This window comes from Ursus arctos, unplaced genomic scaffold (assembly GCF_023065955.2).
Source record: "Ursus arctos isolate Adak ecotype North America unplaced genomic scaffold, UrsArc2.0 scaffold_2, whole genome shotgun sequence".
NCBI classification, from domain to species: Eukaryota; Metazoa; Chordata; class Mammalia; order Carnivora; family Ursidae; genus Ursus; species Ursus arctos.
In genome coordinates this window covers 62,556,438-62,574,634 of record NW_026622874.1, presented here as the reverse complement: position 1 = coordinate 62,574,634, position 18,197 = coordinate 62,556,438, and the positions used below count along the sequence as shown (strand labels likewise).

At 47.0% G+C, this 18,197-nt stretch overlaps 1 protein-coding gene and 1 pseudogene across 1 annotated transcript; both read left to right on the top strand.

The window, feature by feature from the left end:
* Positions 1–688: 688 nt before the first annotated feature.
* On the top strand, positions 689–4,048 carry LOC113246754 (T-cell surface glycoprotein CD1a-like). Its single transcript, XM_026487446.4, has 6 exons — positions 689–858; positions 1,414–1,680; positions 2,179–2,457; positions 2,642–2,920; positions 3,252–3,342; positions 3,490–4,048. The coding sequence occupies exons 1-6, from the start codon at positions 798–800 to the stop codon at positions 3,581–3,583; spliced, it is 1,071 nt and encodes a 356-aa protein (XP_026343231.2). The 5' UTR covers positions 689–797; the 3' UTR covers positions 3,584–4,048.
* Positions 4,049–11,375: 7,327 nt separating this feature from the next.
* Positions 11,376–14,487, top strand: LOC113246694 (T-cell surface glycoprotein CD1a-like; annotated as a pseudogene).
* Positions 14,488–18,197: the final 3,710 nt, after the last annotated feature.

Here is an 18,197-nt window from a genome sequence, read left to right as displayed (position 1 = left end):
AAGAATCACGGTGAACTGGTGGTTGCTGATACTGTTACGCAAGGAATCATGGGGGAATCTGGACAAGCAAATAGGACAACTGTTAAAAAGAAACCCAGAGGCCTAAAATGGCACCTTGGTCCAGGCCAAGTCCCCTAGTCTTGTTTAATCCCTAACCTAACTATGGTTCCCACCGCCCCAGAAATGTTCACTAGGGAGCTACTCTGTCACATGGGCCGTCTCCACCCCCAAGGAGGGGAGGTCATCTGCATGGTAAGATTCCCTGCTTTACCAATTAAGGCAATGTGACCTTCCCTGAAACACTCCTTTCTCTTCTTTTGCCACCTTCCTTCCTACACAAACCTCCCATTTATACCACTCTTCAGAGCTCCCCTCTATCTGCAAGAAGGGGTGCTGCCCCATTGACAGCAGGTTCCAGTGCTGGGTGCAGGGAGCTGTGTGTTTTTATGGGTTACTGTCTGGATGAGAAGAGAAGGCACGACAGGTGGAGTGACTTTTCCACGCCACACAGGACTGTTGTTATGTAGCATTTGAACTAGGGGAGAGGGAGCAGGATGGAAGCTGGTGACGGGGAGAAGGTGGAAGCCAGAAGGAGAGTCAGAGCAGGAGGGGAAGTGAGAGTCTGAGTAGGTGTCCAGAGTGGAGGGAGGAGCACAATTGCATTGTCGCAGAGATTCAGGGAAGGCTTGTGCTCGGAGAAGGAAGTCAGAAGAGAGGTGCTGTGTCTAGGGTAGGTTGGGTAGAACAGACGTCAAAGACCTACTTTCTAAGAGAAAGAAAGAACATCTGCAAGTACGATGCTGTTCCTGCAACTTGTGCTGCTGGCGGTTCTCCTCGCAGGTGGTGACAGTGAAGATGGTGAGACCTCCGGCCCTGCCCTGTGGGTGCATGCGTGTGTGATGTGTGTACATATGCCTGTGTGTCTGTATGTGTGCATATGTGTGTAAGCATGTATGAGTTTGTGTGTATTTGTGTATAGGTGTGCAACTCTGCGTGTGCCTATATGTCTGTGTTTGTATATGCATGTATGAGTGTTTCTGTGTCTGTACACACGTGTGCATTTGTATCTGTGTATGTTTGTGTAAGAGTGTGTAAAGTTGTGTAAATTTGTAAGAGTTTGTAAATGTGTTTGTTCGTGAGTGTATGTGACCATTTGTGGAGTGGGTCCCCACCAGATAGCTGGGGAGGGAGAGTGCCAGCCCGGTTCCTCCCTGAGCGTCCCTGACTCCAGTGCCCTGTGCTCTTCTGAAGGGTGAGTATGAAGTCGGGGGCTCTGGGGCAGCACATGTCTCCTGAGACAGCCATGTCTTCCTGTCCTCCAGATTTTGGTTCCCCTCTCTGCCACCTTCTTCTCCTTTCTCTCTCTTTCCCAATGACCTCCTCTTCCAAAGTCAATCTGTTCTTTTTCCACAGGCTTCCAGGAGCCAATCTCCCTCCGAATCATCCTGACTTCATCCTTTTACAACCATTTCCGGACACAGAATATGGGTTCAGCTTGGCTGGATGAGCTGCAGACTCATGGCTGGGACAACAAGACTGGCGCTTTCATTTTCCTTTGGCCTTGGTCCAGGGGCAACTGGAGCACTGAGCAGCTGAGGAAATTGGAGAAGTTGTTGTACACATACTACATTGGATTACGTCAAGTGTTTCAAGACCATGTCCGACACTGGCAGCTTGAATGTAAGTTCAGTTTCCTCAGGGAAGGAGGGATGGAGGTGGCAGGTGTGTGTGTGTCTTGTCTCCCATGACCACCACTTTCCCTGGCCTCCAACCAGGCACCCCCTGGTCCCTCACTCTGTGACTGACGATTGAACTATGCTTTTCTCCCCATTCAATCCTAGCAGCAAAGTCTGTCCATGCTTTCCCGGTACCGCACTAAACTCCCTTAAGCCTGGATTGTTTTTATCCCCAGATCTCCTGCGAGCCCTTCCCTATCCTCTGCCCACACACTTCATGTCTCTCCCCCAACCTTTGTTCCTTCCTCTATCATTCACCTCTTCCTCTGCCTCCAGTGACTACAACTTCCTCTTTGTGTGAGCCTCTGTTAACCCAAAATGTACTCCATTCCCTCCAATCCCATGAACTTTCCCCTCTGCTTCTGCCCTTCAGGGATTCCACTCATCTTATTTCATCTCCTTCACTCCCCCTGTCCTGTAACTCACAACTTCTCTTCCCCAGATCCATTTCAGGTGCAGCTGTCAGAAGGCTGTGAGCTACACTTTGGGGAAGCATCAGTAGGATTCGTGCGGATTGCTTATCAAGGGGCAGATCTCGTGAGCTTCCAGAACTTGACATGGTGGCCATCTCCAGAGGGAGGAAGTAGGGCTCAGGAGGTCTGCAAACTATTCAATCAGTACCATGTGTTCAATGAGGGACTACACACACTCTTTAGTGACTCCTGCCCCCAGTTCCTCTTGAGTCTTCTTGATGCGGGGAAGGCAGATCTCCAGCGACAAGGTCAGTCCTGCTCCCACCCTCCATGAATTCTCTACTCTGCACTCCTAAATTTGCATTATTCCCTCAAGGAAGGAGCCGGGGGGGGGGTGGTTGGTGACAGGATTCTAGAGGTAGAAAGATGTGATTATTTAAAGTGATGTGAAGATCTACCCTCTCAGTCTGTGAATATCTCCTGTGTCTGCAGTGAGGCCAGAGGCCTGGCTGTCCGCTGGCCCCAGTCCCGGTCCCGGCCATCTGCTGCTGGTGTGCCACGTCTCTGGCTTCTACCCCAAGCCCGTGTGGGTGATGTGGATGCGGGGTGAGCAGGAGCAGCAGGACACCCAGCGAGGCGATGTCCTGCCCCATGCTGATGGGACGTGGTATCTTCAGATGTCCTTGGATGTGAAAGCCACGGAGGCAGCTGGCCTGTCCTGCCGAGTGAGACACAGCAGTCTAGGAGGCCAGGACATGGTCCTCTACTGGGGTGAGAAAGAGCTAGACCTGGCTGCGAAACGGGGTGGTTGGTGTTAGAGCAGAGGATGAGAAGCAGATGAAAAATTTGGGTTGCTAGGGATTCTAGACCAAAAATGACTAAAATCAGTAAACCAAGGGATAGAGAGCTAAAGGTGGGGGCCCTCTAGATGTGGGGGATGCAGAGGGTTGGGTGAAGGTCCATCTCTGAGGAGGGATGGGAGAAGAGAGAGGAGGAAGGGCAGTTGGTGAGGCAGAGGGTGACAGGAGCAAAGAGGACCAGGGAGGTGCAGGTCAACCTGGGGTGGATGGGAAGTGATACCGTCTGTGCTCCAAACCCACAGAGCAGCCCCACTCCACGGGCTTGGTCTTCCTGGCAGTGATAGTGCCCGTGGTGCTTCTGGCAGGTCTGGCGCTGTGGCTCTGGAAGCGCTGGTGAGTCTCTGGAGCCACCTTCCTGCTCTTTCCCATGTGTCTCCCCACCTTTCAGTCTGTCCTCAGCCCTCCTGCTCCCAGTACCCTGCCCCCCTGCAGTCCTCACCGCCACCTGCTGCAGACTGACTCCTCCTCTGTTCCTCCCAGGAAAACACACTGGAGATGTCCATGCACTGACCTCCGTTCTGAGCGAGATCCCAGCAGCCCAGCCTCCAGTACTTACCTAAACCCAGCTCAGTAGTAACGTCCTTGCAACTGTCTGTGTGCAGCTTTGTCCTTCAGTTCTGCTTAACGATCTGCTGTCAGTATAAGCTCAGTGTAATTTACTGGGATTTGCTTGTGAGCTGATTCTGGGACTTTAAAATTCAAAATTGAATTCTGGTGGAATAAAGTCCCAGCACCCGCATGGGACGTCAGGCATCAAATCTCAGTTCCTCAGAGCCTTCCCTGATTTACCAGTGGACGCAGTGTCTGCCTGGTGAAAATTCCCTCAACGTCTCGTTGCACTTTGGCAAATCTATTTCTGACCCCACCCAGTGTTGTCCCCAGTGAGGTCCCTTCTCTCCTTCTAATGCTTAGGCCTCTTGAGATCAAAGTCCATGTTTTGTTTTGTTTTGTTGTTTTGTTTTCAACTATTTGCATCCTTGGCAAGGTGTCTCACCTGGAATATGTGCCCAGTAAAAACCTCTGTTGGATTTTTGCCCAATTTATAGGTTTTCTTCTTTTCCCTCCCGACCTGTTTATAGTCGTTAAGATGTTTGATGCTCTTCTTGTTACAAGTCTTCCCATTTGACCAAGGGACTTCACGTCGTCATGGTTCCTTGTGTCATCTCTGAGGCCCTGAGGAGAAACACAGTTTTACCTGTGAACATGCCAGTTATTTACTGCAGACAGCTATTCGAGCCGAGCTGTTGCTCCCAGTGTTCTGAATCCAAACAGGAAGGCAGGAGGCTTGCTGTTCGTGGGGCTCAGGGACAGCAGCAGAGCGGTCACCTTGGGTTTGTTAGAAATATAGGGTCTTGGTCTCAGCTGAGACTCGCGGAATCACACCTCGCCTTTTAGCAAAGTCGGCAGGGAGTTCACAGAGTCATCAAATGTGAGAGGCACTGAATAAGGTGATGCCTGAGACGTAGCCGTGCCCGTGTGTCTCTGTACAAAAATGACACGCTCCAGGAAAGAAAACCGGAGTGTTGTGCTCAGGAGTGAATGTGGACCCAGCAAGGAGCATGCATACGGTGCCCCTGGCATTCATGACTGCCGTGTTACCGTCCCTGAGGTCACGGACACGGAGCCATGGCTCCTGGGGGACATCTGGGGTTGGGTTCCAAGGAGCCTCTGTGTACAACACTTTCCAACTGGTGAGTACACAGCCTGGATTCATGTGTGTTTCTGCTTAAAGACAGCTTCTTAATATATATGCATTTCTATTTTAAAAATTTTTTAATAATATTTTTTATTACATTATGTTAGTCACCAGACATCCCTGGTTTTTGATGTAAAGTTCCATGACTCATTAGTTGCTTATAACACCCAGGGCACCATGCAAAACGTGCCCTCCTTAACACCCACCACCAGCCTATCCCATTCCCCCACCCCACTCCCCTCTGAAGCCCTCAGTTTCCCAGAGTCCATAGTCTCTCATGTTTCATTCCCCCTTCTGATTACCCCCCCTTTCTTTATCCCTTTCTTCCCCTACCGATCTTCCTAGTTCTTATGTTCCATAAATGAGTGAAACCATATGATAATATATATGTATTTCTAAATAATTCATTGCGTGCCATATTTCCCTATGCTGAAATACTAGCTCAGAAGCGCAACATTTCCCAGCTTGGGAACTGTGATCACCAGCGTCTTTGGGTTTAGCCCCACAGCTGTTGCCCATGGTGCTTTTAGAAACAAACGAGAAATAGTCATCATCTCCTGAATCCGCAAGTGTAGTTTCTTTCTCCCCTTCTCCTTGGTGTTATCCTAGTGTCTAGGTGTTACTTTGGCACTCTCTGGAGTGACTCCACATAGGTGTCATGAATGTCCTATTCCTTTTCCTGGATTCACTAATTGGTAATTCATTACCTCTGACCTCATGGCCCACAGCTCTGCATAGGAAGCCTGAGCGAGCCGCACCTGCACACGTGTTTTGTCATGAGGCACATTCCACCTTCTTGTGCTTAGGACAGCATTTAGCCCTGAAGCTCTGGGCTTCACAAACTTTTTAAATACTAAAATCACCAAGAAAGAGCATTTATTTTTTTTTAAAGATTTTTTAATTTATTTATGTGACAGAGAGACAGCCAGCGAGAGGGAACACAGCAGCGGAGTGGGAGAGGAAGAAGCAGGCTCCCCGCGGAGGAGCCCGATGTGGGACTCGATCCCGGAATGCCGGGATCACGCCCTGAGCCGAAGGCAGACGCTTAATGACTGCGCTACCCAGGCGTCCCAAGAAAGAGCATTTAATTCAGAAAATGTGGCACCAAATGGGCCATGAGCAAGAAAGTGTTTACAGTGTGGGAATAAACATGGGAAGGCAGAGGGGATCTGGTTCAGTCTCACCAGGCAACACATAAGGTGGATGACACTTTTCAGGCCCCTCTCCCTGCCTCTGCAAATAGTGGCGAGCTCATGTGTCTGGGGGTTACAAAGCCACGACAGTAGCAGGCCAATCAGCACAGACAGACTCCGTGAATAATGAAGATGGACCTTTGTGAGCGACGACCCCCATGGCAGTGCGTGTGAAGACGTCCATGGCTAGACCTCAGTTACTCTCAGTTTCATTAATTAACTCAACAAACCATTCTCAAGCCCTGGCCATGTAGCTGGGACATTTTGAGTGTCAAGTAGTGAGGAGGAAAAGGTCTTTCGTGTCTTCGGAGCCTGAAAGTTTTGCTTTCCTGATTTGTTTACCTTTTTCATTGTGTTTCTATTTTCTTAATACAGGAGCTAATGTGGGTCGATGTAGGGGAAAGGAACTCAGTTCTACTTTGTTTAGGGGCTTAGGGAGGCGACCAGGGCAGGAGAATGTTCAAAAGGACCACATGCAAGTTCTCAGCCCACATGTGAATATTTCTGAAAAATATCATTGAAATGGAAGATGTGGCAAAGGTGAATATATGGGAAGGGGAGAAGCAAATCATGGGGCTTCCACAGTCTTCCTGCCTGGGTCAGCCTGCTTGGCTGTTTCTCTAACTTCCAGGCCACCTTGTCATCCTTGCATGGCCACCATGTAGTTCTCGGTTGGTTGACTCCACCCTCATGAGCAGCTCTGGGCTCTGATCAGCCTGAGGCCATCAGGAGAATGCACCCTTGACAATGAGACAGGCTTAAGGATAGACAGGTAAGCTGCGGTTCAGGCTAATCATCAGACAGATGCCACTCATCCTCACCCAGAGGGATGGTGCAGGGCCAGACAGCTACTCTAGGTGGCACAGGTTCCATGAAGTCTGATTCTTGTGGTCGATGGAGGGGAAAGAGATGCTCTCTCCTATCCTGGATGATAAGGTGCAGGGTATAAAGATGGAAATAAGTACAATTGGTTTTTCAGCACCAGAGAAGCAAGCCTGAGGATGAAATCTGCATGCAAGAAGGCAGAGAAATTGTATATGTGAAATTTGCTAAGTGCATAGATATAAAGTGTTCTCACCGCAAGAAAGATAAAGAAAAGAAAAAACAAAACAAGAGGATCAGGGGGAGGAGCTAATATGGTGGAGTAGTAGGAGGACCCCAAGCTTGCCTCGACCCTAGAACACAGATAGGTAAATATCAAATCATTCTGAACACCCAAGATATCCACCTGAGGACTGACAGAATCAACTGCACAACCACAGGGAGACAAGAGGCCACATCATGGAAGGTTGGAGGTGGGGAGTCATGCTTTTGGAGAGATACAATTATGGGTTCTGCGGAGGGTAGGGAGCCCTGGTCTCATACAGAGGAGGAAGAGAGAGAGTGAGAGAGAGAGTGGGGAGAACCCAGGGTATCACACAAGGAAGAAACTTTTCCACAGCCATTGACCGGGAAAACAAGAGGGGTTGATTTTTTGTGAAATTTACAATCAGTGGGGCTCAAGGACTAGAGTTAGAGGTCCGAAGCATGGCCAATGTGGAGCCCAGTAGGCACTGCTGTGCTCTTGTGGAGAAGGAGAGCAGAAGTCTGGGGACAGACAGCATGATCTGAGGATCCCCTGGGACACATGGGATAGAGTGAGTCTCCCCCTTTCCGGTTCATCTGGGAGAGATGGCGCCACCTCTCTGGGGACAAAAGAGCTGGTCGGCAACATTACCCTCCCCCACCCCAGAGCACTGACACTGAGACACATGTGCCACATGTGGCTAACCTGGACACAGGTTCTTTGCTGCACTTTACTAGAAAGTCCATGCCCCTGTGCTTCAGTGCAAGTGCCCGTCTGGGACAAACCTGCACCAGTCCCAGTGTGGGGAGACCCTGTCCCAGGCAACCAGCATGGGTACCTGTCATGCCAGGTTCCTAATGTTTGGAGGTTTAAAACTCAGCAAGCCTGCCTGGGATGGAGCACAAGGCCGCTGTGTTGCCTGGTGGGCAGAAGGTTAGGGCACAGATAGGGTGACGGTGGGATCTGAGGGACACCTGGAACACACAAGGGGAGATTGCTCGCTCTTCTGGGAGGGCTTCCTTGAGATCAGGATCAAGGAATCCCTTCTCTATGGACAAGAGAGGGGCTTGGTGCCATTTCCCTGCCCCACCAATCAGCATTTTTCACAGAGCTGGAACAAACAAACTTAAATTTGTGTGGAACTAGAAAAGACTCCAAATAGCCAAAGCAATTTTGAAAAAGAAAAAGCAAAGCTTGAGGCATCATGATTCTGGAATTCAAGCTATATTGCAGAGCTCTAGTCATCAAGATGGTGTGGTACTGGCAGAAAAACAGACACATAGAACAATGGAACAGAATGGAGAGCCCAGAAATGGACCCACAACTCTATGGCCAACCGATCTTTGAGAAAGCAGGAAAGAATATCCAATGGAAAAAAGACTATCTCTTCAACAGATAGTGTTGGGAAAACTGGACAGCAACATGCAGAAGAATGAAACTGGACCACTTTCTTATATCATACTCAAAAATAAATTCAAAATGGATGAAAGACCTAAATGTGAGACAGGAAGCCATGAAAATCCTAGAGGAGGACACAGGCAGCAACCTCTTTAATATGGGCTGTAGAAATTTCTTACTAGATAAGTCTCCTGGGGCAAGGGAAAGAATAGAAAAAGAAACTATTGGGACATCATCAAGATAAAAACCTCTGTACAGCAAAAGAAATGATCAATAAACCTGAAAGGTAACCTACAGAATGGAAGAAGATATTTGAAAAATGACATATCCGATAAAGGTTTAGTATCCAAAATCTAGAAAAAAGTTACCAAAATCAACACCCGTAAAACTAATAATCTAGTTAAGAAATGGGCAGAAAGCATGAACAGACCTTTTTCTGAAGAAGACATGCAGATGGCCGGCAGACTCCTGAAAAGAAGCTCAACATCACTGATCGCCAGGGAAATACAAATGAAAGCTACAATGATATATCACCTCACACCTGTCAGAATGGCTAAAATTAACAACAGAGGAAACAGCAGATGTTGGTGTGGATGCGGAGAAAGGGCGGCATTCTTACACTGTTGGTGGGGATGAAAACTGGTGTAGCCACTCTGGAAAACAGCATGGATGTTCTTCAAAAAGTTAAAAACAGAACTACCCTATGACAGAAGACCTGAAGAGACATTTCTCCAAAGAAGATATTCAGATGTCCAACATGCAGATGAAAAGATTCTCATCATCACTGATCATCAGGGAAATGCAAATCAAAACCACAACGAGACATCACCTTACACCTGTCACACTGGTTAATTTACAAAAAATGGGAAAAAACACAAGAAACAAATATTGAGGAGGATGTCAAGAAAAAAGACCCTTGCACACTGTTGGTAGGAATGGAATTGGTCAGCCACTCTGGAACACACTATGGAGGTTCTGCAAAAAATTAAAAACAGAATTACTATATGATCCGATGGATTTTACTACTAGATATTTTTTTTTGTATTATTGGGTATTTACCCAAAGAATGTGAAAACACTAAAATGAAGAGAAACTAGCATCCCTGGGGCGCCTGGCTGGCTCAGTCGTTAAGCATCTGCCTTCAGCTCAGGGCATGACCCAGGGTCCTGGGATCGAGCCCCGCATCAGGCTCCCCACTAGCGGGAAGCCTGCTTCTCCCTCTCCACTCCCCCTGCTGGTGCTCCCTCTCTCGCTGTGTCTCTCCCTGTCCAATAAATAAATGAAATCTTTAAAAAGAAAAGAAACGAGCACCCCAATGTTTACCACAACATCATTTACTAATTGTCAACATATGAAATCAACCCAAGTGTCCACGGTTAGATGAATAAAGAGAAAAGATGTGGGATGTACCCAGAATGGAATATTACTAAGACATAAAAATAACTGGTCTCTCCATTTGCAACAACATGGTTGGAGCTGGAGAGCGTGATGGAAAGTGATATAAGTCATTCAGACAGAGACGAATACCATGTGGTCTCGTTCATATGTGGAATTAAGAAACAAAACATAGGAACAAAGGAAAAAGTGACAAAGGAAAAAATAGCCTCTTATCTACAGAGAACATACTGCTGGTTCCCAGAGGGGAGGTGGGTGGGGGATGGGGGAAATTGCTGAAGGGGATTAGCATTACATTATTTCATGAGCACTGATAACATATAGAATTGCTCAATAACTATATTGTACACCAGAAACTAATATAACACTAATTAAAGGTTAACTACAGTGGAATTAAAAAAAATAACAAAAGAAAAAGTAACACCAAAATGTATATTTTTGGTTTATGTGTTTTTCTTCCCAAGTAGACTGAAAGCTCCTTGCATACAGTGATTGCACTGCGAACACCGTATTTTCACGAGTGTAGCACGGTGCTTGCATCTAGCAGGTGCTACGTGACTGGTGAGTGAATATATATGAATGCAGGTCAGACTGAGGAGGTATACTTCAGATGTTTCAATGTCCTGTGGTTTCTGTGATGGCTACTGGTTCCCCCTTAGGAATCATGGTGGGCTGGTGGTTGCTGATACTGTTAGACAGGCAATCTTGGGGGAATCTGGATAAGCAAATAGAGCAAATGTTAAAAAGAAACCCATGGGCCCAAAATGGTGCCTAGAGCCAGGTCAAGTCTCTAAACCTTGCTTTACCCCTGATCTAACTGCAGTTTCCACCTCCCCCAGAAAGGTTCACCCATCAGTAAGGAATTTTTTGGTCAGCACCAGTGAGGTGATCTGTCACATGGGCCCTCTACAGCCCCAGGGAGGGGTGATCATCTGAATGATAACACCCCTGCTCTCCCAATTAAGGAAGATGACCTTCCCTGAAACATGACTTTCTTATCTTTTGCTAACAGTCTCCTTCCTATAAAAACCTCCCATTTTTGCTACTTCTAGGAGCTCCCCTCTACTTGTCAGATGGGGTGCTGCCCAATTCTTGAATCACTTAATAAAATCAATTCGATCTTCAAATATACCTGGTTGGTTTTGTTTTTTAACACAAGCAGGGAGAAGTCAGGGATGTGAATGAGCTGGGGTGGGGGGTGAGAAGAGGAAGGAAATAGATGGGGGTGTCACAGGGCAGGAGGGACAGAGTGACAGCAGGGTCCAGGGCTGGGTGCTGGGAGCCATATGTTTTCATGGGTTACTGACTGGGTGAAAAGAAAAGGCCTGAGAGGTGGGATGACTTTTCTATGCCACACAGGACTTGTTCTGTAGCCTCTGAATTAGGGGATGGGGAGCAGGATGGAGGCCAGAGAAGAGAGTCAAACAGGAGGGGAAGTGAGAGTCTGAGTAGGTGTCCAGGATTGAAGGAGGAGCACATTTGCATTGGTGCAGAGACTCAGGGAAGGCTGGTGTGTGGAGAAGGAAGTCAGAGGAGAGGTGCTGTGTGTGGGTAGGTTCGTTAGAACAGCCGTCAAAGGCTGACTTTGTCGGAGAAAGAGAGAACATCTGCAGATACGATGCTTTTCCTGCAACTTGTGTTGTTCGTGGTTCTCCTCCCAGATGGTGGCAGTGAAGATGGTGAGACCTCTGGCCCTGCCCTGTGGGTGCACATGTGAGTGTGCATGTGTGTGTGTGTGTGTGTGTTTGTGCCAGTCTTTGTGTGATGTGTGTACATGCCCTTGTGTGTCTGTATGGTGCATATGTGTGTGTAAGTATGCACGAGTTTGCGTGTATGGGTGCCTTGTGTGCATCTGTGTGTGTCTGTGAGTGTGCAAGTCTGTGTACATCATGTGTGTACATGTGCTTGTCTGTCTGTCTGTGTCTGTTTTAATATGTGTATGAGTTTGTACATGTGCATGTGTGTGTGCGTGTCTGTTTTTGTGCACGTGTGTCCATGTGCATGTGTAGGCTCGCTTGTGTTAGGGTATGTACATTGCTGTAAGTTTGTAGGATTGTGTATGCATGTTTGTGCTCCCGTACATCTGTGCACTTATGGTGTGTGTGCACATGTGTGCATTTATGTCCGTGTGTGTGTGCACTGGTGATATGGTCTCCCCAGCACACACCTGGGGAGGGAGAGTGCCAGCCTGGTTCCGTCCTGAGCATCCCCAAACCCAGGGCCGTGTGCTTCTCTGAGGGTTGGGTACGAAGCTCAGGGCTCTGGGGCACCACATGTCTCCTGAGACAACTATGGCTTCCTTGTCCTCCAGATTTTGGTTCCCAACCCTGGCACTTTCTTCTCATTTCTGTCTCCTTCCCAATGCCCTCCTCTTCCAGTCTATCTGTTCTTTTCCACAGATTTCCAGTTGCCGATCTCCATTTGAATGATCCTGACCTCATCCTTTTACAGCCGTTCCTGGACGCAAAATCAAGGCTCAGCTTGGCTGGATGAGCTGCAGACTCATGGCTGGGACAGCAAGACTGGCGCTTTCACTTACCTGCAGCCTTGGTCCAAGGGCAACTTCAGCAATAAGGAGCTGAAGGAACAGGAAAGGTCCTTGCATATATTCTCCACTGGATTTCCTCCAATATTTCATAACCATGTCCGCCAATGGCAGCTTGAATGTGAGTTCAGATTCCTATGGGCAGGTAGGATGGAAGTGGCAGGTGTGTATGTCTCCTTGGGTTCCTTCTTCCTCTAGGAAAGAACCTCCACTGGCTTCTAAAGCTCATATCTCCCCATCATAAAGCTGAATTGCACCCAGTTGTGCTGGGGGGTAGAAGCCAGACCGTGATTCTTGAAAAGCTTCATGTCTTCTGCTACTTCCCACTCCTCTCATTGACAACAGGCTGTGCTCTCCTGTTTCTCATTAGTGTCTCCCATGACCACCCCTTTCCTGGACTGACTCCTTGAATTGTACTTTTCTCCCCATTCAATTCCAGCAGCGATGTCTCTCTATGTGTTCCCTGTACCCAATGCTCTCCCTGCACCCTAGACTGTTTTTACCCCAGCTCTTCCACTGAGCCCTTCCCTATTCTCTGCCCACAACCTTCATGTTTCTCCTCCAACATTTATTCCTTCCTCAATCATTCACCTCTTCTTCTGCCTCCAGTGACCACCACTTCCCCTTTGTCTAAGCCTCCCCTCAAGCCAAAGTCTACTCATTCCTTCCAATCACCTGAACTTCTCCCTCTGCTTCTACCATCCTTGGCTTCCACTCATCTCATTTCATCTCTTTCACTTCCCCTGTCCTGTAACTCACAATTTCTCTTCCCAGATCCTTTTCAGGTACAGGTAGTCAAAGGCTGTGAGCTGCATTTTGGGAAAGCATTAGAATGCTACCTGAGGATTGCTTATCAAGGATCAGATCTTGTGAACTTCCAGAACATGACATGGCAGCCATCTCCAAAGGGAGGAAGTAGGGCTCAGCAGATCTGCAAACTATTCAATCAGTACTACGTGGTTAATAAGATAGTCCACGTGCACATCAATGACATCCTCCCGCGTTTCTTCTTGGGTCTTCTTGATGCAGGGAAAGCATATCTCCTGCGGCAAGGTCAGTCCTGCTCTCTCCCTCCATAAGTCTCTATTCTGCAATCATACATTTGCAAAGTTTTATTTAAATTCAGGATAAGATGAGGACATGAGGGAGAGGGGATGGTGGTGACAGGTTTCTAGAGGTAGAAAGATGTGTTTATCTAAAGCGATGTGAATATCTACCTTCTCAGTCTGTGAATTCGTGTCCTATGTCTGCAGTGAGGCCAGAGGCCTGGCTGTCCACTGGCCCCAGTCCGGGTCCAGGCCGTCTGCTGCTGGTGTGCCATGTCTCCGGCTTCTACCCCAAGTCCGTGGGGGTGATGTGGATGCGGGGTGAGCAGGAGCAGCGGGGCACCCAGCGAGGCGACATCCTGCCCCATGCTGATGGGACATGGTATCTCCGAGTGATGCTGGACGTGGTGGCCCGGGAGGCAGCTGGCCTGTCCTGCCGAGTGAGACACAGCAGTCTAGGAGGCCAGGTCATGGTCCTCTACTGGGGTGAGAAAGAGCTGGACCTGGCTGCGAAAGGGGGTGGTTGGTGTTAGAGCAGAGGATGAAAGGCAGATGAAAAATTTGGGTTGCTAGGGATTCTAGACCAAAAATGACTAACATCAGTAAACCAAGGGATGGAGAACTGAGAGTGGGGGCCCTCTAGATGTGGGAGGATGCAGAGGGTTGGGTGAAGGGTCCATCTCTGAGGAGGGATGGGAGAAGAGAGAGGAGGAAGGGCAGTTGGTGAGGCAGAGGGTGACAAGAGCAAAGAGGACCAGGGAGGTGCAGTTCAACCCGGGGTGGTTGGGAAGTGACATCCTCTGTGCACTAAACACACAGAGCAGCCCCACTCCATGGGCTTGGTCTTCCTGGCGGTGATAGTGCCCGTGGTGCTTCTGGCAGGTCTGGTGCTGTGGCTCTGGAAGTGCTGGTAAGTCTCTGGAGCCACCTTCCTGCTCTTCGTACATGTCTCCCCACATTTCAGCCTGTCCTCAGCCCTCCTCCCAGTGACCTTTCTCTCTGTAGTCCTCATGTCAACATGCTACAGAGTGACTTCCTCCTCTGCTGTTCCCAGGAAAACACGGTGGAGACCTCAGTGCAGTGTCAGAGATCCCAGCATCCCAAGCTCCAGTGTTTACCTAAACCCAGCTCAGCGGTGATGTCCTTGTAACAATCTGTGTGCAACTTTGTCTTTCATTTCTGCTTAATCATCAGTTGTCTACATTCACTTAGTGTAATTTAGCATTTTGTTGTTCTTGTTGTTCTCACTTGGTCTGGAACTTAAATCTCAAATTTATCTCTGAATGGAACGAGGCCCCAGCACCTGCATGGAGGAACAAGCATGAGATGTCATTTCCTCCAGAGAACCCTCCCTGATTCACAAGTAGAAGCAGTCTCTGCCTGTTGAGAATTTCCACCACCTTTTCCTGAACTTTCATAAATCTACACCTCACCTCCCACCACTTGTTACCCCCAGTTAGGACCCTTGTCCCTTCTAATTCTTAGGATTCTTGAGAACAAAGTCCATGTCTTTTTAATATTTGTAATCTTAGAAAGGTGTTTCACCTGCATGGGACATGTCCTCAATAAAAATCTGTGTTGAATATATGCCACATTTATAGCTTTTTCTTCTTCTTTTTCTTCCTGACATGTTGGTAGTAGTTGAGATGGTTGATGGTCTTCTTGTTAAAAGTCTTATCACCTGGCTGAGGGAATTCACACTCCTCTGGATCTTTGCTGATGTCTCTGAGCCTCTGAGGAGAAACACAGTTTTGCCTGTGACCATTCCACTTATTTAACTGCAGACATCTGTAGGATTGGACCTGTTGCCTGATTCCTGGGCTTGATGGCAGGGGAATGAGATGCTCTCTCTTGTTCTGGATGATAAGGTGTGAGGTTATAAAGCCTGAAACAAGTACAATCCATTTTCAGCACCAGAGAAGCTGCCTGAAGATAAAACATGTGTGCGACAAGGCAGAGAAATTGTGTAGAAGAAACTTGCCAGGAGGGTACATCTGAAGCCGTCTCACCACCAGAAAGTTAAAGGAAAGGACAGAAAAAGAAACAAGAGGGTTTGCAGGGAGGAGCTAACATGGTGGCATAAGAGGAGGATCCCAAGCTTGCCTGGACCCTAAACACAGCTAGATAAATATAAAATCATTCTGAGTACCCAAGAAATCGATTTGAGGACTGACAGAACAGACGGCACAGCTAGAGGCAGAGAAGAGGCCACATCACAGAAGGTAGGAAGTGCAGAGACATGACTTGGGGGAGAAATGGATCATGAGTGCTGTGGATGAGAGGGAGCCCTGATTTAAGACAGTAGAGAGAGGAGGGAGGGAGAGAGGGAGAGAGGAAGAGAAGGGGAGAGAGAGAGAGAGGGAGAGAGAGAGAGGGGGGAGCGTGGAGGAGGTTACACAAGGAAAATGCTTCTCCAAAGCCAAATACCCCATTTCCCCTAAGCACCTCTCCTCAAGCAACCCTCAGTTTGTTTCCTATTGTTAAGAGTCTCTTATGGTTTGCCTCCCTCTCTGATTTTGTCTTATTTCATTTTTCCTACCCTTCTCCTATGTTCCTCTGTTTTGTTTCTTAAATTCCACACCTGAGTGAAATCATATTTGTCTTTCTCTTATTTCACTTAGCATAATACCCTTTAGTTCCACCCACATCATTGCAAATGGCAAGATTTCATTCTTTTTGATGGCTGAGTAATAGTCAATTGTATGTATGGACCACATCTTCTTTATCCATTCGTCTGGTGAAAGGCATCGCAGCTCCTTCCACAGTTTGGCTATTGTGGACATTGCTGCTATGAACATTGGGGTGCATGTGCACCTTCTTTTCACTACATCTTTATCCTTGGGGTAAATACCTAGTAGTGCAATTGCTGGGTCATAGGGTACCTCTATTCTTGACATCTTGAGGAACCTCCATACTGTTTCCCAGAGTGGCTCCACCAGCTTGTATTCCCACCAACACTGTGAGAGGGTTCTCCTTTCTTCATACCCTCGCCAACATTTGTTGTTTCTCGCCATGCCAATTTTTGCCATTCTAACTGGTGTAAGGTGGTATCGCATTGTGGTTTTGATTTGTATTTCCCTGATGGCTAGTGGTGTTGAACATTTCTTCATGTGTCTGTGGCCATTTGTATGTCTTCTTTGGAGAATTGTCTGTTCATGTCTTCTGCCCATTTTTTAACTGGGTTATTAGTTTTTTGGGTGTTGCGTTTGAGAAGTTCTTTACAGATCTTGGATTCCAGCCCTTTATCTATAATGTCATTTGTAAATATCTTCTCCCATTCCGTGGGCTGCCTCTTAGTTTTGTTGATTGTTTCCTTTGCTGTGCAGAAGCTTTTTTTCTTGATGAAGTCTCAAAATTCATTTTTGCTTTTGTTTCACTTGCCTTTGGAGACATGTCTTGAAAGAAGTTACTGTGGCTGATGTCGAAGAGGTTGCTGCCTATGTTCTCCTCTAGGATATTGAGGGATTCCTGTCTCACATTGAGGTCTTTTATCCATTCTGAGTTTATCTTTATGTATGGTCTAAGGGAATGGTCCAGTTTCATTCTTCTATATGTAGCTGTACAATTTTCCCAGCACCATTTATTGAAGAGACTGTCTTTTTTCCATTGGATATTTATTCTTGCTTTGTCAAAGATTATTTGATCATAGAATTGAGGGTCCATTTCTGGAGTCTCTATTCTGTTCCTTTGGTCTATGTGTCTGTTTTTGTGTCAGTACCATGGTCTCTTGGTGATCACAGCTTTGTACTACAGCTTGAAGGCAGGTAATGTGATGCCCCAGCCTTGTTTTTCTCTTTCATCATTCCCATGGAGATTCGGGGTGTTTTCTGGTTCCATACAAATTTTAGGATTTTTTGTTCCACCTCTTTGAAAAATGCCAATGGTATTTTAATAGGAATGGCATTGAAAGTGTAAATTGCTCTGGACAGGGTAGACATTTTAACTGTGTTTATTCTTTCACTCCATGAGCATGGAATATTTTTCCAACTTTTTGTGTCTTCCTCAATTTCTTTCATGAGTGTTCTGTAGTTTCTAGAGTATAGATCCTTTACCTCTTTAGTTATGTTTATTCCTAGGTATCTTATGGTTTTTGTTGCTATTGTGAATGCAATTGACTCTAATTTCTCTTTCTACAGTTACATTGTTAGTGTAGAGAAAAGCAACTGATTTCTGTGCATTGATTTTGTATTCCGTCACACTGCTGAATTGTGGTATGAGTTCTAGTAATTTGGGGGTAGAGTCTTTTGAGTTTTCCACATAAAGTATCATGTCCTCTGTGAGGAGGGAGAGTTTGACTTCTTCTTTGCCAATTTGGATGCCTTTTATTTCTTTTTGTTGTCTGATTGCTGAGGCTAGGACTTCTAGTACTATGTTGAACAATAGTGGCGAGAGCGGCCATCACTGTTGTGTTCCTGATCTTAAGGGAAAGGCTCTCAGCTTTCCCCATTGATAATGATATCTGCTGTGGGCTTTTCATAGGTGGTTTTTATGATATTGAGGAATGTTCCTTCTATCCCTATACTCTGAAGAATTTTAATCAGCAATGGAGGAGGTTGTATTTTGTCAAATTCTTTTTCTGCATCAATTGAGAGGATTATATGGTTCTTGTCTTTTCTTTTATTGATGTGCTCTACCACTTTGATTGATTAGTGAATGTTGAACCACCCTTGCATCCCAGGCATAAAACCCACTTGGTTGTGAATAATCCTTTTAATGTACTGTTGGATCCTATTAGCTAGGATCTTATTGATTATTTTCTCATCCATGTTCATCAGGGATATGGGTCTGTAATTCTCCTTTTTTGATGGAGTCTTTGCCTGGTTTTGGGATCAGGGTAATGCTCACCTCA